The sequence below is a fragment of the Chroicocephalus ridibundus genome, chromosome 21 (assembly GCF_963924245.1).
Source record: "Chroicocephalus ridibundus chromosome 21, bChrRid1.1, whole genome shotgun sequence".
NCBI classification, from domain to species: domain Eukaryota; kingdom Metazoa; phylum Chordata; class Aves; order Charadriiformes; family Laridae; genus Chroicocephalus; species Chroicocephalus ridibundus.
This window is the reverse complement of record NC_086304.1, coordinates 4,734,230-4,760,931: the sequence shown is the minus strand read 5'-3', so window position 1 is coordinate 4,760,931 and position 26,702 is coordinate 4,734,230. Positions and strand designations below refer to the sequence as shown.

At 56.4% G+C, this 26,702-nt stretch overlaps 2 protein-coding genes across 2 annotated transcripts; one reads left to right on the top strand and one right to left on the bottom strand.

Moving 5' to 3' along the window:
- Window positions 1-2,682: 2,682 nt before the first annotated feature.
- LOC134526056 (tRNA-dihydrouridine(47) synthase [NAD(P)(+)]-like) lies at window positions 2,683-25,115 on the top strand. Its single transcript, XM_063357517.1, has 4 exons — window positions 2,683-2,905; window positions 3,603-3,644; window positions 3,743-3,878; window positions 24,988-25,115. Exons 1-4 carry the CDS (start codon window positions 2,855-2,857, stop codon window positions 25,008-25,010), a joined length of 252 nt encoding a protein of 83 aa, XP_063213587.1. The 5' UTR covers window positions 2,683-2,854; the 3' UTR covers window positions 25,011-25,115.
- LOC134525904 (uncharacterized) lies at window positions 15,355-23,424 on the bottom strand. The gene is made up of 2 exons (XM_063357217.1): window positions 21,333-23,424; window positions 15,355-15,394 (listed from the first exon to the last, which is right to left on the bottom strand). Exons 1-2 carry the CDS (start codon window positions 22,793-22,795, stop codon window positions 15,355-15,357), a joined length of 1,503 nt encoding a protein of 500 aa, XP_063213287.1. The 5' UTR covers window positions 22,796-23,424.
- Window positions 25,116-26,702: the final 1,587 nt, after the last annotated feature.

Below are 26,702 nucleotides of genomic sequence, written 5' to 3'. Positions count from 1 at the left end.
GAGGATTTTGAAGGCATGTGTTGTATGAATTTGTCTGATCACTCACGCTCCATTCATGACCACTTAGCCCAGTTACAGCACAATATGCATAAGCTCACTCAGGGTCATTCGTGGTTGGAGCAATTGTTTAATTCTTGGGGACTGGCTGGCTGGGTACAAGATTTGTTGAAACAGGGCCTTGTAATTTTGATTGTTGTAATGATATTGCTGATCATTTTACCTTGTTTGTTTTCTTGTCTACGAAGATCTTTAGAAGCGTCTGTGGAAAAAATGTTTTCAGGTGCTTGGATTGTTCAAAAACAAAAAGGGAGATTTGTTGGAGGATTTTTAATACAAAGGGGTCATCCTGTGAACACTCCAAGCACCCAAGAGCTGCTAACAACTATGTAGGCTTTGTTAGTTTGAAGGCTATGTGAAAACATTGTAGCGATGTTAGAAATGCTGAGACCAACAAGATATGAGAAAGTGTGCTGAATTCAGCGTGCGAAATGTAGAACTTCACCCAGGATATAGGAGGGGTGATTGTCCGCGTGGACAGATGCTTTAAGCCAATTATAATATGCTGCTTGCCGCGTGCACAGCTCGTGCAACCAATCAGCAAATTGTCAGCGCGTGATGCGGAATCAGAACGTCTATAATAACTGAGCTATCTGTGTAATAAACTGGCATTAACCTGATCACATTGGTCGCTGTGTTATTGTCCGAGCCTTCCGCGTCAACACCCACCCATGAAATCCTTCCAGCTCCAGCAGCCGCAACACAGGATTCACAGCTCCTCGCTCCCCTGGACACCCTTCCAACCTCTGTATGACCCAATTCCATGACTATGGAGCTGGAGAGGCTGCAACCAGGGTCCCAAACGCATGGGGAAGATGTGGCAGCTATAGGGGAAGAAAGAGAGGTCAGAGAGTGCCACCTCACACCAAGCACCCCACACTTCTCACCTCACTTTGTCTTTCAGACTGAACTCCCACCCAAACACAAGGACAGACTTTGCTCTCTGGGAGTCTCATGAGCACCAGCCCTTGCTCGCTGCATTAGCAGCACAGCCTCCTTCATACACCCACCAGGAACGTGTGACAGCACCAAACATCTGCAGTGAGTTTTGTGCTGGCTACAGCCCATGCCAGAGAACGACCCCAGCCCCCAGAGGGAACGTGACTTGGTCCCATGGCTCCTCCATCCATCCTGCAGCCTGCCCACAGCAGGAAGAAGGCACAACGGCCTGCACCAAAGGAGGAGAAAAAAACAGTTCCTCCCATGGGCCACCAGCAGCCGAAACACAAAGCCCTCTCACACCTCAGCCGGGCTGAGCTTGAAAATCCTTCCAAGGGGTAATGTGGAAAATCGTGTTGCCAGAGCAGCCACAACAGAATTCTGCCCACGGGACAGCTTCAAGCAGATTTACACCTCTGTGCAATGGGAGACGGCTGAGCCCTGAGCAACCAGGCCTTGCATTTACTGCTTCAAAAAACCCCACATTAAAAAAGCCCACACCAAGCGCCCTGCATCTCTGCAGAGAGCTCCACCTTCTCCAGCTGACAGCCAGCAGGAGGCAGAAGAGCCAAAGCCCCAAAGCACAGAACCCCTCAGAGGTCACCAGATGGGGGCCTCTAGGGGGGTTGTTCTGTCCCTCGAGCCAGGATGAGCCCTGCTCCCCCGGCACAGCAGCTGCTGCTCATCCCGAACGCCTCACAGGCCAGCACCCAGGAGGTGCCCCAAAACACAGGCCCTCAGGAGCCACAACACGGGACGACACCTCTCCCCGGTGCAAGGCCCACACACCGGCCGCCCCGCGCCGCCCCTCCCCACACGGACAGCCCCTCCCCCGGGGGTCCTGCCCCCACGGCCAGGCCCTTCCTGAGGGCCGCCCCCAGCCCACAGGCCCTGCTCCCCCGCAGAGCGCTCAGAGCCTCCCACAGCCGGACGGACACTGACCTCAGCGGCGCTGCGACCCCTCACACAGCCCGCCCGGCCGCCGCCCCCGGCCCGGCCACACACAAACCCCGGCCCCGCCGCCGCTCTGAGGCGGCCTGGCCGCCGCCGGGCCTTTTCTACCCGCCCCGCGCACGCGCCCCCGTCACGTGGCCCGCCCGGCCCCTGCCCTCATCCCCGCGTGCGGCAGCATGGCGGCGGCGGCCCCCGCTGAGTGCGGGCCCACGACGGCCCCGGCCCCGGCCCCGGCCCCGGCCCCGGCCCCGGCCCCGGCCCCGGCCCCGGCCCCGGCCCCGGCCCCGGCCCCGGCCCTGCCCCGCCGGCCCCCCGGTACGTGCCCGGGCCCCCTCCTAACCCCCCTCGGTACGTGCCAGGCCCCTCCCCAACCCCCACAGTACATGCGCAGACCTCCCCATAACCCCCCGGGTACAGGTATGGCCCTTCCATAACCCCCCTGGTAGGGGCCAGGGCCCTCCATAACCCCCCCACTACGTGTACGGCCCCCCCATAACCCCCTCCCGGTACATGCCAAGCCTCTGCACTGCCCCCCCAGTACATGCTCGGCCCCGCTGTCCCCCCAGCAGCCCCCTGTCCCCCCTCTCCCTGTCACACCGCTCCCCCCATGGCTGGGGTGACAGGGGTGTGATGTTTCTGTAAGTTCCTCGCCTCCAAGGAGCAGTTCCATGCCTACCTGCAGGCCCGGGCCGAGCCCAGCGGCGGGGACGAGGAGGAGGAGGAGGAGGAAGAGGAGGTCGAGGAGGAGGAGGAGGTCGGCAGCTGCCAGAGCGAGCCCCCCGCCAAACGGGTGAAGTCAGAGGACCTCGGTCAGGACAGGGAAAGCCGAGAGGATGGTGGAGCAGCGGAGAAGGAGCCCGTGGAGCGGAAGCGGGCCCGGGGGCAGAAGAAGAGCAGGCCGTGTATGAAGCCCAAGCGCTACGAGCAGAGCAGGCTGTGCCCGTGGGTAACGCAGGTAGGGTGCGGGGGCCCTGCTCTGCGCTGCTCTGGGGTGGGGGATTTGGGACCCCGGTGATCCCTCCAGGGCTGTATTGATTTGGAAGTCTAGGGAAGCACACTGAAGAGAGAGCCGCACCAGGGCAGGCTCCCAGCAGGGAGCGCGTAGCAGGGGGCTGCGCCGGCAAAACCAGCTCCGTTGGCTGCCTGGGAGAGGGTGAAGCAGGATGAGCTGAGCGGGACAAGTAAAGCGTCAGCTTCCCTGAAGCGCTAGTGCTAAAATGTCCCCTCAAGTGGGTACGTCACCGCCCTTCTGCAGCACGTTACAGCAGTCGGCTTCCTGCCGGCTTCCTGGGAGCGTTTCGTGGGGCACCCAACATCACCCGGGGAGCGACGGGTGCTTGGAGCAGTTCTGGCCCCTCTCCGTGTTCATCCTTTAGCCAGTCTTGCATCCCTCTAGATCTGTAACTGCTTTGAGTTTCCTCCAAGCCGAGCACTGAAAACAAACGGAGCGGTTCCAGTTTCTGGTTCTTTTCTCCAAGTGATACATTCTCTTGGAATAGTTGGGGCTCTCAAAGAAAAACCAGTGATTTCCTGGGTTTCCCACTGACATTTAGCCAAGGCAAGTGCTACAATTGCTACCTGGAATATCCTTCTGTTTAACCACTGCTGCTTCAGCTCTCCTAACGTGCTCCTCCATCCTTCTTGTTTTCTAGCTGGAAATCCAAGGCAAGCTCTACTTGGCTCCGCTGACCACGGTAGGTGGATAATTCTCTCCTTTTGTCCAAATTTGCCATTGCCACATCTGGAACAGAGCAAATCTCCTGACAAACCATCTCTCTGCTGTCTCTTTCAGGGCGGTAACCTCCCTTTCCGAAGGCTATGTGAGCGCTTTGGGGCAGACGTCACCCGTGGAGAGACGGCTGCGTGCACAAACCTGCTTCAGGGCCAGTCCTCCCAGTGGGCTCTCCTCAAACGGCATCACGCCGAAGGTAATTTTTGGGGTGCAGGTGGGTGCTATCATCTTGAGAACCAAAGAAATGATAACTCGCTTCTGAGGAGAAAAGCTGCTGCTTGAATTCATGCAACCTGTCCCCCTCTGGTAGCTGGAGGGAGCGTTTCCAGACACGATGACCAAATGTGGCTCTGCACAGGCACGGCGAGAGGTGGGGAGGAGCTTTTCAGTGGCTCCTGCTGACTCTCGGCATGGCATTGCCAGGGGTGAGGCTGGTCTTCAGGTCACCAAACTTCAGAACCCGTTTTGGCACCGATTCTGGGTGACTGCCCAGCAAGAGGGGCATTGTCCTTATCGGGAGGCTGCGTCCCTCCAGTGCTGGGGTTCAGGGTTAAAGCAACCAGGTCTGTTAGCAACCGGATCATTTTAAATCCTTGTTGGGATCCGGTGCCATGAAACCAATTAAACCTTGCAGTGGATATGGGAGGTTGTTACGTGAAACGGGGCCAAGTGGTTTTGGCAGAAGATAAACCCCCTTGCGTTCTAACACTCCTCACCGAGGTGGGAGGCCAGGTGCGGCTGGGTTTAAATTCTGAGTGATGCCCAATTCAGCACTATCAGTCCAATCGCGTTTAATATGTATTAAACTGTTACGATTTGGATACACTAATAGTGGGCTGCACCTTCAGTCTAGTCGTGCTCCTGAACTAGCACGGCTTCTCTCAAGTTTTGGTCGCGTTCAGTGAGACGCCGAAACGACCAGCTACTGAAACAGTGCAGTTTATTTAAACAACAGATATACAGGTTCTTTAGGATTGCCGGTGATAAATACACTGTCTGCAAAGCACGTGCAAACAAAGATATTGTTAAGTATACAAAACGCGCGACAAAATTATAAATGATACAGCCTGGCTATAAATGTAGGGTAGAGATTCTCTAGAGAAATTTCTAAGTCCCCGAGAAAGCGCTCGGTGTAATTGAAGTCTTACTCAAAGGCGTCCCTATGGGGGGGAAGAAAGGCTCAGCCCGTCGACTGATCCCGGAAATCAGCGGTGGAATTCTTCGCGATGGTGTCTTCCCTGGCATCCCCTCTCTCTTGGGCTATTTTTATACTATTTTTTTATCTTCAAAGTGGAGTTTGAGTGACTTTAGTCATACGTACTTTTATTATGATTAATGTATTCAAGGAGGAGTGTTCACCCCTCGGGGGCGGATAGCCTCCGGGATGGAGGTGTGTTCTGGTACATTGTGGTGAGCAAAGTTCGCACAAAGGACAGCATTTCATCAACATTTGAGGAAATGTTGGCTTGGGTAGCGTGTAGGCCGCTTATCAGTTCCGTAGTACCATCTCATCCCCATATCTGCTATTCGTCACAAGGGAAGGCCACGGAACAAGCGCGTACTCGAAAGGCACCTTCTGGGGCACTGCAAGGTGTCTGTCCTTGTCCCCGAGGGCTTGGCTGTGGGGGACAGCAGAGGTGCTGCTGGGGACATCTTTCTCCCAGGAGATGTCACTCTCGCAGGGGTTGTCGCTGCTCCAGAAGGTGTCACTCTTTAGGGAGATGATGTTGCGGTCTGAGCTGTTGTCTTCTGAGGAGATGTCGCTTTCTGGGGAGAGATTGTGCTCTGGGGAGGCGTCGCTCTTGGAGGAGATGTTGCGCTCTGCAGAGATGTCGCGCCCCAAGGAGGTGTCACTCTTTGGAGAGATGTCGTGCCCTGAGATGTCACTCTCAAAGGAGATGTTGCTCTTTGGGGAGGTGTTGAACGCAGAGAAGATGTTGCTCTGAATCTGTAGGGGATGAGGAGACACCTCTGTGTCAGGAGCCCTTCTCCTTCTGGCAGATTTCATCTCCCCAGACAGCATGTGGGAAGCCCCTGGTGCTGTGAGGAGCAGGGCTGGGCAGTTCCTGCAGTTTGTGGGAGATGGGAACTTCTTGTCGGCAGCGCTCGGGGGGCCATCGAGGAAAGATGCCCTGCGAGACCTGGTGGTTGTGAGCAGAGAAGGACTCGTGGGAGACGGGAAGGTCTCGGCTGCAGACATCATGAAATGGTTGAGTTTCAAATTGTCAGAAAAAGGGTGGGCAGAGTTGCTCCCCTGGATTTTGGGAGGTGAATGCCCCATTAGGAAGGTTGCTGGTGATCCCAAAGTGGGAGGTGCTGTTGAGTGTGTTGAGGGCCAGGAGGCCTTGCAGAAGGCTCTAGATGGCTTGGAGCGTTGGGCAATCCTGAGGGGCGTGAAATTGAAGCAGTCCAAGTGCCGCGTTCTGCAGGTGGGAGGGAGGGAGTAACGGCGGCACCAGTGGGAATGGGGAGGGGGCGTCTGGGGAGCAGCCCTGCAGAAAGGGGTGTGGGGGTGGTGAGCAGCTCAGGAGGAGCCAGCAGTGTCCCCTGGCACCAAGAGGGCAAACGCATCGTGGGGGGCATCAAAGACAGTAGAAGCAGGCGGCCAAGGGAGGGGATTGTCCCGCTGTGTTCAGCGCTGGCGCGGCTTCACCTGGAGCACTGTGTGCGGTGCTGGGCCCCACCATTGGAGAAGGGTGGGAAGGTCCTCGGATGGTGCAGAGGAGGGCAAGCACGGTGGTGACAGGGCTGGAAGGCATGTCCTCTGAGGAGCGTCTGAGCGCTGGGGGTTGGTCTCGTCTGGAGAGCAGGAGGCTGAGGGGCGAGCTCGTGGCTCTGTGCAGCTTCCTGAGGAGGGGACGTGGAGAGGGAGGTGCTGAGCTCTTCTCCGGGGCATCCAGGGACAGGATGCGTGGAAGTGGCTCAAAGCCGCGCCAGGGGAGGTTCAGCCTGGGCATTAGGAAGCGTTTTTTCACCAAGAGGGCGGTCAAACCCTGGAACAGGCGTCCTCGAGAGGTGGTTGATGCCCCAAGTCTCTCTGTGCCCAAGAGGCCCTTGGAGAATGCCCTTAAGAACACGCTTTAACTCGTGGTCAGCCCTGCAGTTTGGGTTCTGGTCTTTCTCTTCCCTTTTCCGCCTTCTCTGGCGCAGAGCAGCTCCCTGCGGCCCCCGAGAGCTGCGGGCGGTGGCGGTGCAGCTGCTGCAGGGGACGGGAGTTTTGGGTGCAGGAGGGTGCTCGGGGCGGGGGGTTGGGAGGCCGGACGCGGAGCAGCAACGGTGCCGGGAGCTGTGCTGGGCCCTGCCGAGGCCAAGGGGACTGCGCCCGCCCGGGGCCCGCAGCAGCTCCCCCTGCCCCAGCGGCGTCCCTGGGGCTGCCCTGGGGCAGGGGCTCAGCCCCCGATGTTGGGGGTGCCCCGACGGGGACCGGGGACCTCCCCCACGCACCTTCTGTGCACCGGACCCGGGGGCTCCGTGCTGCTTTCTGCGTGGGGCCGTGTCCGTGGGTCCGGCGGGGACCCGTCTGTCCTGGCTGCCCCTGGGGAAGGGGTCAGGGGAGTCCCCCTCCGCCACTGCCACCCCACTGGTGGTGACTCGGCCCTGGGGGGGGGCTCGGTGCCCTTCGGGGTCCCTTGTGGGGCTGTGGCACCTGGTGGGGGCCGATTCCCGCTGTCCCCCGCGCTCCCTCCCCTCCCAGACAGGCACGGAGCAGGACTGGAGAAACAACTTTTAATGGAAGAACACGAGAGAAAAGGTCCTATCGAAGCTACTCTAACCTCCCCTCAAATGCATCCCTCTCCCCTAAACTCAGCCCCCCATCTCTCAAAATACACTACACCCCCTTTAAATATACCTGCCTCCCCTAAACACACCCACCTCCCCAAACACACTGCCCGCTACAACTTTTAATGGAAAAACAGGAGAGAAAAGGCCCTATCGAAGCTACTCTAACCCCCCCTCCCCTAAACATGTCCCTCTCCGCACCCCCCCCAAACACACTACCCCTTCCTAGATACAGTCCTCTCCCTTAAATCTGCCCCCCACCCCCCTCCCCTAAATACGACCCTCCCCCCACTCCCCAAATGCACCCCCCCCCGCGCCCCTTCATCTGCGTCTCCTCGCTGGGGGGCGTCTCTTCCCCCCTGCCACCCCCGGCCTGTCTGCCAGAGCCCTGCGCTTCCTGGGTGGCAGCAACGGGGAGGTCGTCCCCTGCTTTGTCCCCTGCTTCGTCCCCCGCTTCTCCGCCATGGCAGGCTGGGCTGGCGGCAGCTCCATCCCCGTGTCCCCGCACGACTCCTGGGACTTCGTCCTGGAGAAGATATCTTCCAGGACGACGACGGCCTTCCGGGTCACCTCCACGCCGAAGTACTTGACAGGCACCTCCTGGGGCACTGCAAGGTGGCCAGCTGTGTCCCCGAGGGCTTGGCTGTTGGGGACAGCAGAGGGGCTCCTGGGGACATTGCTCTCAAGGTGGCCGGCTGCGTCCCCAAGGGCTTGGCTGTGGGGGACGTCGCTCTCCCAGGAGTTGTTGCTGCTCGAGGAGGTGTCAGTCATTAGCGAGATGCTGTCGTACTCTGAGATGTCCTGCTCTGAGTAGGTGATGTTCTTTGGGGAGAAGGTGAGCTCTGGGGAGATGTCACTCCAGGGAGAGATGTTGCTCTTTGGGGAGCTGATGGTGCTCAAGGAGATGTCGCTGCCCAGGGGTGTCTGCACACGGGAGGCCCTGCTGGAGCTGTTGGTCTCTGAGGACCATTCCTTGGTGTTCTCGAAGGCAGGGATGGACGTTGGCAGCTGGGTGGGTGCTGGGGCCACCGCCCTCCCCTCTCTGATGATGCCACCGGGGTCCCCAGGTGTGGTGATGGTGGTGTCGGGGTCCTGGGAGACCTCGACCGTGTCCAAGGAGGAAAAAAAGAGCCAGAGGGGCTCTTGGAGGAGCATGTCCTCGATGACTTCAGTGTTGGAACCCAGGTCACCAGGAGCTTCTTTGTGGGGGGCAGCAGCAGGGCTGGGGGGGAAGTAGGTGCCCGTGGGGACGCGGCTGGCAGGGGGTGCCCCCAAGTAGGTGGCCTTGAGGTGCTGGCGTCCGGGGATGGAGGTGAGCAGCAGCGGGGGGACTGCGGGCACCGCTGTGCCCTGGTGGCCGTAGGCTGGGAGCTGCGTCAGTTGGGGCAGTGGGTGTTGTCCCTGGGGGGTGCCAGGGGCTGCCCAGGCCGGGAGGGTCCCGCAGCCCCCGGGGCCCCACAGGGCAGCGCCTGGCAGAGCAGCGGTGCCGTGTCCAAGGATGGTAGTGGGTGGCGCAGGCCCGTTGGTGGGGGTCCACTCGACGTGGAAGAAGCGCGGGTAAAAGCAGCAGCAGCCGCATGGGGCCCTGTGCAGCCCTGTGTGGGTGGGAGGGAGCCGTGCTGGGCCGGGGGCACCCTCCGGGGCACCCGCCGAGCCGCCCCCCATGGCCATCAGGGTGCTGATGGTGTCGGGGTGGCAGAGGGGACAGGGGTGCCATACCTGGTGGTGGGGCCTGTGGGGCCGCCCCCAGTGGGGGTGCCCAGGCTGCAGGGAATGGCTGCTGCTGCCCGGGGGTTGGGAACAGGGTGGCTGCGCCTGGAAGAGAGACAGGAGCCATGGCCGGCGGTCACCTCCTGCGCTCTTGTCCCCGAGAGGTGGCCCCAAGTATTATGGAAATTCTCAGGAACTGGGATTCACTGGGCAGGCGAGGGCAGGGACACTCAGCCGGGCTTGCTGAGCCCCCGTGCCAGAACTGCCGGGGGGGGAACAGGGGAGGTGGGATGGTGAAGGTGACCATGGAGAGGGGAGGGGGAGGCTGAAGGTGCCCAGGTTTCATGGGTGCGAAAAGGTGTTGGGGTGGCAGAGGGGACAGGGGTGCCATACCTGGAGGTGGGGCCTGTGGGGCCGCCCCCACTGGGGGTGCCCAGGCCGTGGGGAAGAGCAGCTGCTGCCCGGGTGGTGGGAACAGGGTGGCTGCGCCTGGAAGAGAGACAGGAGCCATGGTCACCTCCTGCGCTCTTGGCCCCGAGAGCGTCCCCGGGCTGCGGGTCAGGGTCGTTCCCTGCCTTGGGGGTAGAAGGTTTGTGGGAGTACAAAATCCTGAAGGCTCTGGGGCGCTGGGGGAGCACGGGGGCCGCGCAGTGGGAGCCACGGAGGTGGCAGCGCCATGGTGGGTCCCCTCAGTCTCTCCGCTGCTAAGGACTCTTTGGCGTCTCCAGGATGGAATGTTGGGGCTCCCTGTGCTCCGCCCCCTCCCAACGGCCCCCCCAACAGCCCCCCCAGCTCCTGCTGGGGAGGGAAGCGGCTCGGAGGGGCTGGGTATCCCCGGCCCCTACCAAGGGCTCTGTGTGCAAATGCTTTTTGCTTTCAACAGTATTTTTCAGGGGGCGAAAGGACCAAGTTGGTCCAGCCGAGCTTTGTGGGGACGAAGCTGCACCCGCAGCCTCCTTGTGCCACACGGCAAATGCCTCTGTGACTGTCGCCTGTGCTGCGCTGCCTGGAGTGACGCAGAGACAGGAACAAGGACCTGGAGGGTGCGAGGGAAGGTCACGCAGCATCCCTCGGTGGCACGCTCCCCTGCCCAGCCCTCCCTCAAATCCTGCTCTCGGGTCTTTTAGTCTCCTCATTGGGAAACAAGCAGCTCTGGGTCCCCCTCGGAGGGGGCTGCACTTCCCCTGGGTGCGTGACACCGGGAGGAGACGGTACCCACCGCTGCATGCTCCCAGAAAAGGCCGGGATTCTGCACAACATCCGATGACGAGATGCTGGGTCTCTCTGTGCTCTGCAGGACCCCAGGGACTGGGTTAGTTCATCCCCTCCTGGCACTGGGGAGGATTTGGCACTACCAAGGACACCCCGGTAGGAACAGAGGCCTCTCGCTCCCGCTACGTGAACAGCATGTGGCGTGGGGGAGCCGGGACAACTGCCGTGAGCTGGAGGCCAGAGATCCCTCCTGGCCTGTATCCTGTTCATTAAACAGATTGCTCTCTGTTAGCGAGGCACCTCTGGCTGCAAGATCGTGTGAGACCATCTGCTGTGTAACTTGTGGCAGGGACCGATGCTGGGGGCGTGAAGGCAACTTCTAAAAAACATAAAACTTTCATTTCAGAGCGCAGCTGAACAACCCCGTTCCTCGACACGCATCGTCCTAACGCCTCCTCTTGACCCGATGCCATGGGAAAGGGCCTCCTCAGCCCTATCTGTAGGAATTTGCCGTGTGTTTAGGCAGGAAGGTGAAGTTGGTAGCTACGGCTCCCAGCAGCAGCTCACTAGAAGAAAGAAAAGAACAAAAACGTCATTTCAGTCGGGACGGAGAAACGACAAGACTCTCCTTGAAGAGTTAAGTTAAGCACACTCTTTATTACAAACTTGGCTTTCTTATATATCTAATCTTTTGTCCACGCTCCGTTCACGCGTTCTTTCTACGCATTCAATTGGTTAGGTTACATAGCACAGGCGCTCGTAGCTACAATATGATTGGTTATTGAAATCCTATTCACATTGCTCAAAATCTGGCTTTCTCACAGCCTAACTCTCCTTGTTCTCTCAAGCAATCTTCTTCTTTCTCCTTTTTGTTACATTGTCCTTATACGACGCAACTCGCGGCCTTCTTATGGGTACACTGCAATCTCTGTCTCTTCTGTCAAGGGGTCTACAGACCCGCCGTATCCCCCAACAACTCCCCCTTTTTGTATTTGTGCTACAAATGCCGCCCCCATCACCTGCTGCAGGGCCCTTTGCAGTAGGGAGATGAGACATGGCACCATCATTAGCACAACTACAACTATCAACAATATTATTAATCCTGCTTTGACTATTGAAACCAGCCATCCTGAGAGTCCCCGGTTTTGCAAAAGGTGATCAAGAGAGAAGAACCCATCCTCTTCTTTTAACTTTTTCGTTTGTTCCATCAACTCTTGTACGCGTGCATGAATAGATCGAGAGTGGTCTGATAAATTCATGCAGCACATCCCATCAAAATCTTGGCAGCCATGACTTTGAGCCAGCAACAAAAACTCTATTGCAGCTCGATTCTGCAGTGTGGCATGTCTAACTGAGTCTACATCTAACAGTAAAGTACTCAAAACTAGAGAAGTAGCATTAGATTGCTCAGCCAGCCAACGTCCAAGCTTGTTAAGCGCAGCGAGCGCTTTAGCTGACGCCGCCCTGGGGGCTAAAAAGGATGCCGCGATTATTTCTCCAGGGTTCCAAAATTGTACATTGTCATCGCAGCTGTTTCTGAATGCGTGAGCACTTCCTTTTGGGCGCCTATAGTGCTGCTCAATCATAGATATATTTGGTGTTAGTAGGGTTAATCTTCCTAAACTACAGGGACCCCCTTTAATATGAGAGGGGGGGGACCAGGCCATGCTCTGTCTCCGCAGATGAGAGAGATTCCTGCTGGCAAGCGAAGAGGGTGAGGAGTAGATGCAGAGACATTGGTTGATGTGGAGTTGCAGATCCTGTGTTACAGGTATCTGGTTACAGATCTGGTGACTGTGTTACAGGTCCTGTGCAGGTTACTGTGTTGCAGACAGGGTACCCAACATCCCAGTTATCAACTACCTCACCCCCTTTTGTCAAGTGCTTCGGAAACTCCGGCGCAGGCCAGGCGTCTAAGGGCTGTCCCACCAGACAGGTTGAGAAGGGATTCTCCGGTGATGAGGCTGACAAACAAAGCGTGTCCTGGCCCGTTAAGTTAGCCAGGGTGACCCATACATTATTCTTTGGTTGAGGTGGAATCCAAACCCTTGAGGAGAGTGCAGTAAATATGTTAAGGCAGATGGTGAGCAAGATAGCCGGAGTCATCCTGCCGGTTCGCTTTGTTCCCCCGTCCTGGTTATCTTCAAATACAGGTGGACGTATCTTGCGGGCACCCACCGTGGTCCGTGATCTGTGGAAACACAAGCATAACCCCTTCCCCACGTGATTAAGTCATGCGGGCCCAACCACTGTCCCGTCCTGAGGTCCCGCATCAGCACTTTTGCTCCAGGACCCACCCGTTCCCGGGTCACCAGAGAACCAAAGTGCCGAAGGAGGGGTGGCATCGCAGCAGGAGTATCGTCAGCAAGCTGCAAAAAATTCAAGACATATACAGCTTTAGCTAATCGTGCTTCAGGGGTTTCCCCTAGCATTCCCCCTTTTTGTTTGTGTAAAAGGCGTTTCAGGGTACCGTGCGCACGCTCAACAATACTCTGACCCGTGGGTGAGTGGGGGATGCCTGTGACATGTGTCACGCCCCAGAGTTGTAAAAAACAAGCTCCTTTTTGCGATACATAAGCAGGACCATTATCAGTTTTGATCTGTGGTGGGACACCTAAAACAGAAAATGCACGCTGCCAACGGCGTAGGGCGTCCCGAGCTGATTCTCCAGCGTGAGCAGTGGCAACGAGGGCAGAAGAAAAGGTATCAATTGATACATGGATATCCCTCAAACGGCCGAATTCAGTAATATGTGTGACATCAGTTTGCCAAAGCTGTAAAGCACGTAATCCTCGTGGATTGGTGCCATAAAATATAGGTACATGTTGATCTTGACAATCGGGGCAGGCTGCAATAATATTGCGAGCCTCAGCGTTACTAAGATTAAACTGACGTTTTAAAGCACGATATCCCTGATGATAAAAACTAGGCGATGCTATCGCTGGCTGTTCAACATTGGGCACAGGTCCCAGGGCCACTGCAGACACTAAAGCATCAGCTTGTGCATTGCCTTCTACAATAAATCCTGGCAACTGGGTATGACTTTTAATATGCATCACGTAATATTCTTGCTGTCACTTTTGTATTGTTATCCGTAACAGTTTCAATACGCCAAACAGCAATTCATTGGTTACATCTCCTAAAACAGCCTTATCTAAACGTTAGTACCAGTCCAGCCACATCAGCCGAATCTGTCACAATGTTGACAGGGCTGGGGAGGTTCTGAAACACCGTGGTCATCGCCCGTAATTCTACGACTTGGGGCGAACCTTCTTGATGTTCGATCTTATGTTGCCATTGTGTTCCTTGTCTCCAGACAATGGCAGCTTTTCCAGTTTTTCCTGATCCATCTGTGAACACCGTGGGGCCCTCCACTGGGTTTCTGCGAGTGAGATTTTTCTGTGCAAAGGCCATTTGGGTGCCCAGTTTGATCAGTGGGTGTGAAGGTAAATGGGAGCTCACCTGCCCTGTATAATTGGTCACGGCTGCTCGTAGGGCAGTGCTGTTAGCTACGCACCGTTCAAAATAATCCCTCTGGACAGGGACTACAAGCTGTTCGGGGTCTCTTCCCATCAGTTCTGAACATCGAGTTCTAATTTTTATAATAACTTGTGCTATTAGCTCAAATAGACCAGGGGCTGTTTTCTTCGTCTTGTTGGGCAAAAAAATCTATTTTAAAACATGTAAGGGATCATCCCATTGTTCACACCATTGAGCAATCCCAGCAAATGGCACTAATTGATCTACTAACACAAAGGCCTGCACCGAAACCGCTAAGTCAAGTCTCCATACGTGTTTACTACTAAGAGCTTGTTCTATTTCAGCTACCACTTTTTTTGCTTCCTCAGTTAACATTTGTGGGGCTAAAATATTAGTGTCACCTTTTAATAGCGCAAAGAGAGGTTGTAATTTGGAAGATGGAATACCAACATAGGGCCGAATGCAATTAATCATTCCTGCTCATTTTTGTACATCATTCAATGTTTTTACTTCTATTTGTAGTTGGATAGGTTGTGGCATGACTGTCTGAGCTCATACTTTCATTCCCAGGTATAACCACGGTCGTTGCCTTTGTACCTTTTCTGGGGCGATTATTAAGCCATATTCACACAATGATTCCCCTGTTTTCTGTTCCATTTTTTCTAACTGTTGCGGTGTTGCAGCCGCTAGCAGAATATCATCCATGTAATGGTGACAGTAATCAGATGGGAACAGGGCACAGATTGGACTCAACGCTTTTGCTACAAACCATTGACAAATTGTAGGTGGGTTTTTCATACCTTGTGGCAACACTTTCCACTGGTATCTTTTGGTAGGCTCCATGTTATTCAGACGGAACAGTAAATGCAAATTTTTCTTTGTCTTGTTCTGCCAGAGGGATGGTAAAAAACCAATCTGTTAAATCCATTACAACAATTTCCCACCCCATAGGTATCATAGTAGGCGAAGGTAATCTCGGTTGTAGTGCTCCCATTGTTGCCATGACATCATTAATCTTTCTCAAATCATGCAACAATCTCCATTTCCCCGATTTCTTTTTGATAACAAATACCGGGGTATTCCAAGGGCTGTGTGAGGCCTCTATGTGTCCTGCAACAAGTTGTTCTGTTACCAGAGACTGCAGGGCCGTTCATTTCCCTTGGCTAAGGGGCCGCTGATCAACCCACACTGGTTTTTCTGTTAGCCATTTTAGAGCTAAAGTGGGCCGAGAAACACCCTGCAAGACAGTGGCCCCGACTAAAAATCCGTCGTTATGCGAACTCCCCATTGGCCCAAGCAGTCCCTTCCCCAGAGGTTTAAAGGAGCTGAGGTCACATATGGCCGCACTGTAGCCCTTTGCCCTTCTGAGTTTACAGTCACCATCGGGTTAGTGGACATAGAACTATTGGCAACCCCTCCGAGTCCTGCCACTCCCAAGGCACTGGAGGTTAATGGCCAAGCAGCAGGCCACTCCCTTAAAGAAACGAGCGTCACATCTGCTCCAGTGTCTCATAATCCAGCCACTCGGACCTTCTTGGGAGTGGCATCACTAAGTTCAAGAACACAGTGCATTTGTGGGCGTTGACCAGATACCGTCTGCACCCAATAGACTTGTGGCTTTCCCGTAGCACCAAAACCGCCATTACCACGTGTAACGTTGTCCCTTTGTGGAACACAACTTTGAAATGGGACTAACTGAGCAAGTCAAGTTCCTTTCTCAATAGTCACAGGTGGTGTAGCTGTCGATACCATGGCACATATTTGTCCTGTGTAATCAGCATCAATCGCTCCAACATGTACCATGAGGCCTTGTAAGGTGCTACTAGATCTTCCTATTAGGAAGGCACTTAAACCTTGGCCAATTGGCCCCCAAGCGTCCAGGGGCACCTTGTGTACGATGGGGGTGGCTCCCCAGAGTCCACCACTTCAGTCCCTTCCTCACCCGTTATAGGACTGCCCTCCTCATCGTCTGACTCAGGTGGCAGGGATGGAAAACCCAGACTCGAGATGGGGTTAGTAGAAATAGGAGGAGAAGGCCATGCCTCTGTTTCCCCCAAGGCTGGAGCCGGGGGTGCGGAGGGACGCACCAGTCCTTCAGGGTGGATAACACCCAGCCCTCTTTGAGTCTCTTTTACAGCTGCTCTTTGGTCACGAGGCAACACGTACTTATATTGTTTCTCTTTTGTGTTCATCGGGAGCAGTCCCTTATTTTCTTTAACAGCAATCCCCCGCCCCTTCATATCATCAACGGGAGGTTTTAAGGCCAAGGGCTCAGGGGCTGTGGGCGGCTGTTCACTTCCTTCCACTAAATCTTTCTGCTCCTTAAAGTTCTTTAACATGTCTAACAAAAGTCGCCACGTAGTTAACAGTTCAATGGCTGGTTTTGAGCCACGCGTAGCTTTCTCAAATAATGTCTGCCCTGGGTTCGTCCATTGCGTTACACTAAATGCTGTAACCGACGTTATTTCTACGCCCTGTTCCTTTCCCCACAGTAGCATTTTTCGCAAAGTCACTTCAGGGAGGATTACACCCTGCCGCTTCAACAGCAGCGTCCATGTGGAGAGTAGAGTCTGCGCTTCCTTAGTTAACTTCTCTCCCATGTCCCCAGTGGCTCACCTACTGCAGGTGTCTTCTTAAATATGATCCAGATCCGTCAACAGCTCTGCCCGCTGTCTTCAGCTTCACTGGGCTCCGGCCCCACGACTACTTCCAGTCGTCTTCTTCCTCAGCATCACGTCGGGGTCACTAATTGTTGTTTCAGTCGGAACGGACAAACGACAAGACTCTCCTTGAAGAGTTCAGTTAAGCTCACTCTTTATTACAAACTTGGCTTTCTTCTGTATCTAATTTTTTGTTCACGCTCTGTTCACGCGTTCTTTCTACGCATTCAATTGGTTAGGTGACATAGCACAGGCGCTCGTAGCTACAATATGATTGGTTATTGAAATTCTGTTCACATTGCTCAAAATCTGGCTTTCCCACAGCCTAACTCTCCTTGTTCTCTCAAGCAATCTTCTTCTTTCTCCTTTTTGTTACATTGTCCTTATACGACGCAACTCGCGGCCTTCTTATGGGTACACTGCAATCTCTGTCTCTTCTGTCAAGGGGTCTACGGACCCGCCGTATCCCCCAACAAAAACAAAGCAAAAAAAAACCAAGGAGAGGTTTGTGTCCAGTACAATAGAGCCACCGGTACCCTGTTGCGTCGCCCTGTGGCTCTACAGCGAAGGTGATGGCAGTCAGATGTGTCAAACCAAGCCTCTACCCTCCCGAAAATTTAGGGCTGCTGCACAAAACCGCCTCCGGTGCTGAGCTTTGACCTGCTCCTGTCATGAAATAATGACAGCCTGCGGAAGCATAATTTAGCCCAGACCTGAAAACGTCTGTTTTAAGGTTAAAAAGTCCTCCCAGCTAAACTTTATCCAACAGCAGCCATGAAAATATCAACTTGTCCGGTGTTCATTTGGGTTCCTCTCATTAATGAAGCCGTGCAGGATCCCAGCCCGGAGGGTCCATCTTTGCTTTATCCCAACTTCCCATATCCACTGCAAGGTTTAATTGGTTTCATGGCACCGGATCCCAACAAGGATTTAAAATGATCCGGTTGCTAACAGACCTGGTTGCTTTAACCCTGAACCCCAGCACTGGAGGGACGCAGCCTCCCGATAAGGACAACGCCCCTCTTGCTGGGCAGTCACCCAGAATCGGTGCCAAAACGGGTTCTGAAGTTTGGTGACCTGAAGACCAGCCTCACCCCTGGCAATGCCATGCCGAGAGTCAGCAGGAGCCACTGAAAAGCTCCTCCCCACCTCTCGCCGTGCCTGTGCAGAGCCACATTTGGTCATCGTGTCTGGAAACGCTCCCTCCAGCTACCAGAGGGGGACAGGTTGCATGAATTCAAGCAGCAGCTTTTCTCCTCAGAAGCGAGTTATCATTTCTTTGGTTCTCAAGATGACAGCACCCACCCGCACCCCAAAAATTACCTTCGGCGTGATGCCGTTTGAGGAGAGCCCACTGGGAGGACTGGCCCTGAAGCAGGTTTGTGCACGCAGCCGTCTCTCCACGGGTGACGTCTGCCCCAAAGCGCTCGCATAGCCTTCGGAAAGGGAGGTTACCGCCCTGAAAGAGACAGCAGAGAGATGGTTTGTCAGGAGATTTGCTCTGTTCCAGATGTGGCAATGGCAAATTTGGACAAAAGGAGAGAATTATCCACCTACCGTGGTCAGCGGAGCCAAGTAGAGCTTGCCTTGGATTTCCAGCTGGAAAACAAGAAGGATGGAGGAGCACGTTAGGAGAGCTGAAGCAGCAGTGGTTAAACAGAAGGATATTCCAGGTAGCAATTGTAGCACTTGCCTTGGCTAAATGTCAGTGGGAAACCCAGGAAATCACTGGTTTTTCTTTGAGAGCTCCAACTATTCCAAGAGAATGTATCACTTGGAGAAAAGAACCAGAAACTGGAACCGCTCCGTTTGTTCTCAGTGCTCGGCTTGGAGGAAACTCAAAGCAGTTACAGATCTAGAGGGATGCAAGACTGGCTAAAGGATGAACGCGGAGAGGGGCCAGAACTGCTCCAAGCACCCGTCGCTCCCCGGGTGATGTTGGGTGCCCCACGAAACGCTCCCAGGAAGCCGGCAGGAAGCCGACTGCTGTAACGTGCCGCAGAAGGGCGGTGACGTACCCACTTGAGGGGACATTTTAGCACTAGCCTTGGGGGTAGAAGGTTTGCGGGAGCATGAAAGCCTGAAGGCTCTGGGGCGCCGGGGGGGCGCGGGGGCTGCGCAGTGGGAGCCACGGAGGTGGCAGCACCATGGTGGGTCCCCTCAGTCTCTCGGCTGCTAAGGACTCTTTGGCGTCTCCAGGATGGAATGTTGGGGCTCCCTGTGCTCCGTTCCCCCCCAACGGCCCCCCCAACACCCCCCCCAGCTCCTCCTGGGGAGGGAAGGGGCTCGGAGGGGCTGAGGGCCTGCAGCCCCTACAGGCAGCTACCGGGGGCTGTGGGTGCAAGTGCCTTTGGCTGGAGCCTTGGTGTGTTCCCAGAGGTGGGGTGTCCTTGGGGTGAGTGGGGCTCGGTGGGACGTTCCCACGGCTGCGGGGCCGTGCTGGAGGTGCCGGGCTGTGCCGGGGGGGTGGCAGGGCAGGGGTGGAGGGGTGGCACCGTACCTAAAAAAGAGGTTTGATGGTCCAGCCACGATGGTGCAGTGGGGGTCTGCAACCCATCGCCCAGCCAGGATGCCGGCACTGAGGCCGTGAGTCTCTGAATCTCTAGGGGATGAGGAGACACCTCTGTGTCAGGAGCCCTTCTCCTTCTGGCAGATTTCATCTTCCCAGACAGCATGTGGGAAGCCCCTGGTGCTGTGAGGAGCAGGGCTGGGCAGTTCCTGCAGTTTGTGGGAGATGGGAACTTCTTGTCAGCAGCGCTCGGGGGGCCATCGAGGAAAGATGCCCTCCAAGACATGGTGGTTGTGAGCAGAGAAGGACTCATGGGAGATGGGAAGGTCTTGGCTGGAGACATCATGAAATGGTTGAGTTTCAAATTGTCAGAAAAAGGGTGGGCAGAGTTGCTCCCCTGGATTTTGGGAGGTGAATGCCCCATTAGGAAGGTTGCTGGTGATCCCAAAGTGGGAGGTGCTGTTGAGTGTGTTGAGGGCCAGGAGGCCTTGCAGAAGGCTCTAGATGGCTTGGAGCGTTGGGCAATCCTGAGGGGCGTGAAATTGAAGCAGTCCAAGTGCCACGTTCTGCAGGTGGGAGGGAGGGAGTAACGGCGGCAGCAGTGGGAATGGGGAGGGGGTGTCTGGGGAGCAGCCCTGCAGAAAGGGGTGTGGGGGTGGTGAGCAGCTCAGGAGGAGCCAGCAGTGTCCCCTGGCACCAAGAGGGCAAGCGCATCGTGGGGGGCATCAAAGACAGTAGAAGCAGGCGGCCAAGGGAGGGGATTGTCCCGCTGTGTTCAGCACTGGCGCGGCTTCACCTGGAGCACTGTGTGCGGTGCTGGGCAGCCCTGCAGTTAACTCGTGGTCAGCCCTGCAGTTTGGGTTCTGGTCTTTCTCTTCCCTTTTCCTCCTCGTCTGGCGCAGAGCAGCTCCCCGCGGCCCCCGAGAGCTGCGGGCGGTGGCGGTGCAGCTGCTGCAGGGGACGGGAGTTTTGGGTGCAGGAGGGTGCTCGGGGCGGGGGGTTGGGAGGCCGGACGCGGAGCAGCAGCGGTGCCAGGAGCTGCGCCAGGCCCTGCCGAGGCCAAGGGGACTGCGCCCGCCCGGGGCCCGCAGAGGCTCCCCCTGACCCCGGGGTTGCCCCGGCGGGAACCGGGGACCTCCCCCCGCACCTTCTGTGCGCCGGACCCGCAGAGGGGCGGCCGCTGCCCGAAGGCGCCCTTGGCTGCCTTGGCCCCGGGCTGTGGAGCTGGGAGGGGGAACGGGCAATAAAGAGCTGGGGTTTCCAGGCACTTTTGGCCCCTGCCGTGATTTCTTTGTTTATTTCTTTCCTTATTTCCCCCCGGGCTGGTGTCGGGGCTGCCCAAGGCGCAGGCAGAGAAGGGGAGGAGGGTCCCTGCCTGGCCGGCAGCTCCCCCCTGGCCCTTGTGGGGGTGATTTGGGGTGATTGGGCAGCGCAGGGAGGCAAAGCCGGGCTGCGGAGCTGCGGACGGGGGTGATTGTCCCGAGGCTTTGGGGGCTTTGCCCCGAGGCCTGTCCCCGCGGGAGGGGACGCTGGCCGGGGTCCAGCCGAAGGCCTGGCAGCCCTTGTGGTCGTGTGTTTCCGTCCCCTCCCGCTCCCCAAGGTCTGTCCTTGTCCCGGGGGCTCCGTGCTGCTTTCTGCGTGGGGCCGTGTCTGTGGGTCCGGCGGGGACCCGTCTGTCCTGGCTGCCCCTTGGGAAGGGGTCAGGGGAGTCCCCCTCCGCCACTGCCACCCCACTGGCGGTCACTCGGCCCTGGGGGCAGCTTGGTGCCCTTCGGGGTCCCGTGTGGGGCTGTGGCACCTGGTGGGGGCCGATTCCCGCTGTCCCCCGCGCTCCCTCCCCTCCCAGACAGGCACGGAGCAGGACTGGAGAAACAACTTTTAATGGAAGAACACGAGAGAAAAGGTCCTATCGAAGCTACTCTAACCCCCCGTCCCCTAAACTCAGCCCCCCATCTCTCAAAATACACTACCCCTTCTTTAAATATACCTGCCTCCCCTAAACACACCCACCTCCCCAAACACACTGCCCGCTACAACTTTTAATGGAAAAACAGGAGAGAAAAGGCCCTATCGAAGCTACTCTAACCCCCCCCCACCCAAACATGTCCCTCTCCCCAACCCCCCAAACACAGCACCCCCCCAGATACAGTCCTCTCCCTAAATACAACCCTCTCCCCACTCCCCAAATGCACCCCCCCCCGCGCCCCTTCATCTGCGTCTCCTCGCTGGGGGGCGTCTCTTCCCCCCCACCACCCCCGGCCTGTCTGCCAGAGCCCTGCGCTTCCTGGGTGGCAGCAACGGGGAGCTCGTCCCCGGCTTCGTCCCCCGCTTCTCCGCCATGGTGGACTGGGCCGGTGGCAGCTCCATCCCCGTGTCCCCACACGGCTCCTGGGACGTCGTCCTGGAGAAGATATCTTCTAGGACAACAACGGCCTTCCGGGTTGTCTCCATGCTGAAGTATTTGACAGGAACCTCCTGGGGCACTGCAAGGTGGCTGGCTCTGTCCCTGAGGGCTTGGCTGTGGGGGACAGCAGAGGGGCTCCTGGGGACATCGCTCTCAAGGTGGCCGGCTGCGTCACGAAGGGCTTGGCTGTGGGGGACGTCGCTCTCCCAGGAGTTGTTGCTGCTCGAGGAGGTGTCAGTCATTAGCGAGATGCTGTCGTACTGTGAGATGTCCTGCTCTGAGTAGGTGATGTTCTTTGGGGAGAAGGTGAGCTCTGGGGTGATGTCGCTCTCGGAGGAGATGTCGCTCCTGGGAGAGATGTTGCTCTTTGGGGAGCTGATGGTACTCCAGGAGATGTCGCTGCCCAGGGGTGTCTGCGCACGGGAGGCCCTGCTGGAGCTGTTGGTTTCTGAGGACCATTCCTTGGTGTTCTCGAAGGCAGGGATGGACGTTGGCAGCTGGGTGGGTGCTGGGGCCACCGTTCTCCCCTCTCTGATGATGCCGCCGGGGTCCCCAGGCATGGTGATCCTGGTGTCAGGGTCCTGGGCGACCTCCACCGTGTCCAAGGTTGAACCAAGGAGCCTGAGGGGCTCTTGGAGGAGCGTCTCCTCGGTCATGTCAATGTTGGCACCCAGGCCGCCAGGAGCTTCTTTGTCGGGGGCAGTAGCGGGTCTGGGGGGGACGCAGGTGCCCATGGGGACGCACCTGGCAGGGGGTAGCCCCACGAGGGTGGCTGTGCCGGAGCTGTTGGTGCCTGCAGGCTGTCCCTTGAGGTGCTGGCGTCCGGGGATAGAGGTGAGCAGCAGCGTGGGGGCTGCGGGCACCGCTGTGCCCTGGTGGCCGTAGGCTGGGAGCTGCATCACGGGGGGCAGTGGTGGTTGTCCCTGGGGGGTGCCAGGGGCTGCCCAGGCCTGGAGGGTCCCGCAGCCCCCGGGGCCCCACAGGGCAGCGCCTGGCAGAGCAGCGGTGCCATGGCCGAGGGTGGTGGTGGCCGGCGCAGGCGCGTTGGTGGTGGTCCACTCAATGTGGAAGAAGCTTGGGTTGAAGCAGCAGCATCCGCATGGGGCCCTGTGCAGCCCTGTGTGGGTAGGTAGGAGCCGTGCTGGGCCGGGGGCACCCTCCGGGGCACCCACCGAGCCGCCCCCCATGGCCATCAGGGTGCTGATGGTGTCAGGGTGGCAGAGGGGACAGGGTGCCATACCTGGTGGTGGGGCCTGTGGGGCTGCCCCCAGTGGGGATGCCCAGGCTGCAGGGAATGGCTGCTGCTGCCCGGGGGTTGGGAACAGGGTGGCTGCACCTGGAAGAGAGACAGGAGCCATGGCCGGCGGTCACCTCCTGCGCTCTCGTCCCCGAGAGGTGGCCCCAAGTATTGTGGAAATTCTCAGGAACTGGGATTCACTGGGCAGGCGAGGGCAGGGACACTCAGCCGGGCTTGCTGAGCCCCCGTGCCAGAACTGCTGGGGGGGGAACAGGGGAGGTGGGATGGTGAAGGTGACCGTGGAGAGGGGAGGGGGAGGCTGAAGGTGCCCAGGGTTCTTGGGTGCCAAAAGGTGTTGGGGTGGCAGAGGGGACAGGGGTGCCATACCTGGTGGTGGGGCCTGTGGGGCCACCCCCACTGGGGGTGCCCAGGCCGTGGGGAAGAGCAGCTGCTGCCCGGGCAGTGGGAACAGGGTGGCTGCGCCTGGAAGAGAGACAGGAGCCATGGTCACCTCCTGCGCTCTTGGCCCCAAGAGCGTCCCCGGGCTGTGGGTCGGGGTCGTTCCCTGCCTTGGGGGTAGAAGGTTTCTGGGAGCACAAAACCGTGAAGGCTCTGGGGTGCCGGGAGGGCACAGGGGCCGCGCAGTGGGAGCCACCGAGGTGGCAGCGCCATGGTGGGTCCCCTCAGTCTCTCCGCTGCTAAGGACTCTTTGGCGTCTCCAGGATGGAATGTTGGGGCTCCCTGTGCTCCGCCCCCTCCCAATGGCCCCCCCAACAGCTCTCCCAGCTTCTGCTGGGGAGGGAAGGGGCTCGGAGGGGCTGGATGTCCCCGGATCCCACCAGGGGCTCTGTGTGCAAGTGCTTTTTGCTTTCAACAGTATTTTTCAGGGGGCGAAAGGACCAAGTTGGTCCAGCCGAGCTTTGTGGGGACGAAGCTGCACCCGCAGCCTCCTTGTGCCACACGGCAAATGCCTCTGTGACTGTCGCCTGTGCTGCGCTGCCTGGAGTGACGCAGAGACAGGAACAAGGACCTGGAGGGTGCGAGGGAAGGTCACGCAGCATCCCTCGGTGGCACGCTCCCCTGCCCAGCCCTCCCTCAAATCCTGCTCTCGGGTCTTTTAGTCTCCTCATTGGGAAACAAGCAGCTCTGGGTCCCCCTCGGAGGGGGCTGTACCTTCCCTGGGTGCGTGACACCGGGAGGAGACGGTACCCACCGCTGCATGCTCCCAGAAAAGGCCGGGATTCTGCACAACATCCGCAGAATGGATCCGCATAGGGCCTCCTCAGCCCTATCTGTAGGAATTTGCCGTGTGTTTAGGCAGGAAGGTGAAGTTGGTAGCTACGGCTCCCAGCAGCAGCTCACTAGAAGAAAGAAAAGAACAAAAACAAAGCAAAAAAAAAAAACCAAGGAGAGGTTTGTGTCCAGTACAATAGAGCCACCGGCACCCTGTTGCGTCGCCCTGTGGCTCTACAGCGAAGGTGATGGCAGTCAGATGTGTCAAACCAAGCCTCTACCCTCCCGAAAATTTAGGGCTGCTGCACAAAACCGCCTCCGGTGCTGAGCTTTGACCTGCTCCTGTCATGAAATAATGACAGCCTGCGGAGGCATAATTTAGCCCAGACCTGAAGACGTCTGTTTTAAGGTTAAAAAGTCCTCCCACCTAAACTTTATCCAACAGCAGCAATGAAAAAATCAACTTGTCCGGTGTTCATTTGGGTTCCTCTCATTAAGGACGCCATGCAGGATCCCAGCCCGGACGGTCCATCTTTGCTTTATCCCAACTTCCCATATCCACTGCAAGGTTTAATTGGTTTCATGGCACCGGATCCCAACAAGGATTTAAAATGATCCGGTTGCTAACAGACCTGGTTGCTTTAACCCTGAACCCCAGCACTGGAGGGACGCAGCCTCCCGATAAGGACAATGCCCCTCTTGCTGGGCAGTCACCCAGAACCGGTGCCAAAACGGGTTCTGAAGTTTGGTGACCTGAAGACCAGCCTCACCCCTGGCAATGCCATGCCGAGAGTCAGCAGGAGCCACTGAAAAGCTCCTCCCCACCTCTCGCCGTGCCTGTGCAGAGCCAAAACCCTGCCAGTGCCAGAAGGCATTAAGGGCAGATGTGGTGGTGTGCTCTTCCCTTTTTCCCCCCCGGCTCCTGCTCAAGCCATGGCCATCAGCGGGAGTTGTGATGAGTCGCACTTGAACTGTGGGAGATGGCTGGCAACATAACCAAAACCTGTCTGGAGTGGGAACCTGGGTATCTTGTTCCCATGAGAATATGGCTATAGGTCAATTCTCTTACTCCATAAACAGTGGACAGCCCAAGAGTCCTTTGAGCTCTCCTGCACGGCAGCGGCTGCACGACAGGATCTCCTCTTGAGTGGGGACGCTCACTTAAGGTTCTTCTCCTCGAGGCTGAGAGATTCCTTGCCGCAACAGATTCTCGGTAAGTGACTAATAGCATGCTAAACTTTGAAATCTTAGCTAAGGGATCTAAGGATTGATTGCGCATATAGAATCCTTTAGAGATAAACCGTTGACCAAGTCTGGGACTAGGATTGGATCCAGCCGCAGCCAGACTCCTCTCTGAGAAGGAGTTTAGAAAGCCAGGGGGTCCTTTCTGAACCTCAGGACTCAACGGGAGGGTCTCCCTGAGAGCTTGTCTGACCCCGGCCTCTATGCAGTAAATAATCAAGTGTGCCCTGGCATCGAATCTCGTAAAACACTGTCGCATTCACTGCTAACTTTGTTAAATCACTGTTTTATGTTAATAAACATTTCCCTACTCTCTTACAAGTGAAGTTATTCACTGGGCTCGGCCCTCGACACCTGGCCTAGTCGGCAGGATGTCAGGAGTTATCACTGATTATTTAGGGAGGCACGGAGTGAAGCCGAGCCCCAAATTCTCAGAGGAATGGGCTGGTGATAATTGGTCCAATTGGGAAGTCGTTGAAGAGTACTTGAAAGCCATTAGGGGCCCTACAAAGGATGGAAAAGATAAGGGAGTCGTCTGTAAAATGTTAGGCACTTGTTTAGAAGCCGCGTACCAAGACAGGGAGAATAGGAATAGGAGAGAGCAGGAATTAGAGAAGGAAATAGAGAGCAGGAAGGCAGCTGAGTTACTGATACCTTTTAAAAATGAACAGCTGCAAAAACGATTGCAGGAAGAGAAGGAGAAAAGGTGGAAATGGGGAGAAAAGGTCGAAATGATGCTTATGCAGGCTCCCCACCCCCCTGACACTGTACAGATTAGGAAACTGATAGTATCCCCTGAAGATTGGGATGGAATCATTTGGGAGGATCCCGATGATAGCGAGTCAGAAGAAGACGTTCCTTTTTTCCCCACAAATCCTCCCGAATATGAAGCCAGACCCATTGTTAAAACAGAAGGAACTGCGGGACCTCGGGGTGCTAATCCACGGCATACCACGCGAACCAGTCCCTGGGGTCCGCTGCAAGGGACAAATTTCCAAGAGAGATATAGCAGAAACCCCGCTGACACTGAAACTGAATCCTTGTGGCGAGTATGCTTAACTGGCGGCGACCGAATCCTGTTAAGCCGCTGTGAAAAATAGTGAAGGTATTGTTGGCTTTCGCCGTAATAACAAGGCTATAAATCTTTGACTTATAAGGATAACTAACCTTTAGTAAATTAGGAAACATGAGAAACCTCAAAGATAACAACTAACAGCAACTGTGGAGAAAAACATCATGAAGAAACACATCCGAGAGAAACAAAAGAGAACTTCTCCAAAAGACTCCACAAGTGATTAAGAGAAGGAAACAGATGCAGAGGAGAAGGGAGCTGATGATAATCGATCCTACCAGAAGGAAACACATGCACGGGAAAAGGGAGCTGATCCTACCAGAAGGAAACAGCTGCATGGGAACGGGGAACTGAAGATCATGGATCCTCAGAAACAATTCAGAAGGAAACACACACATAGAAGAGGAAAAGGACTAATAATAATCAATCCTTATCAACAATTACTCTGTCTAAAAGAGGGAATATGTATGCAATATTGAAT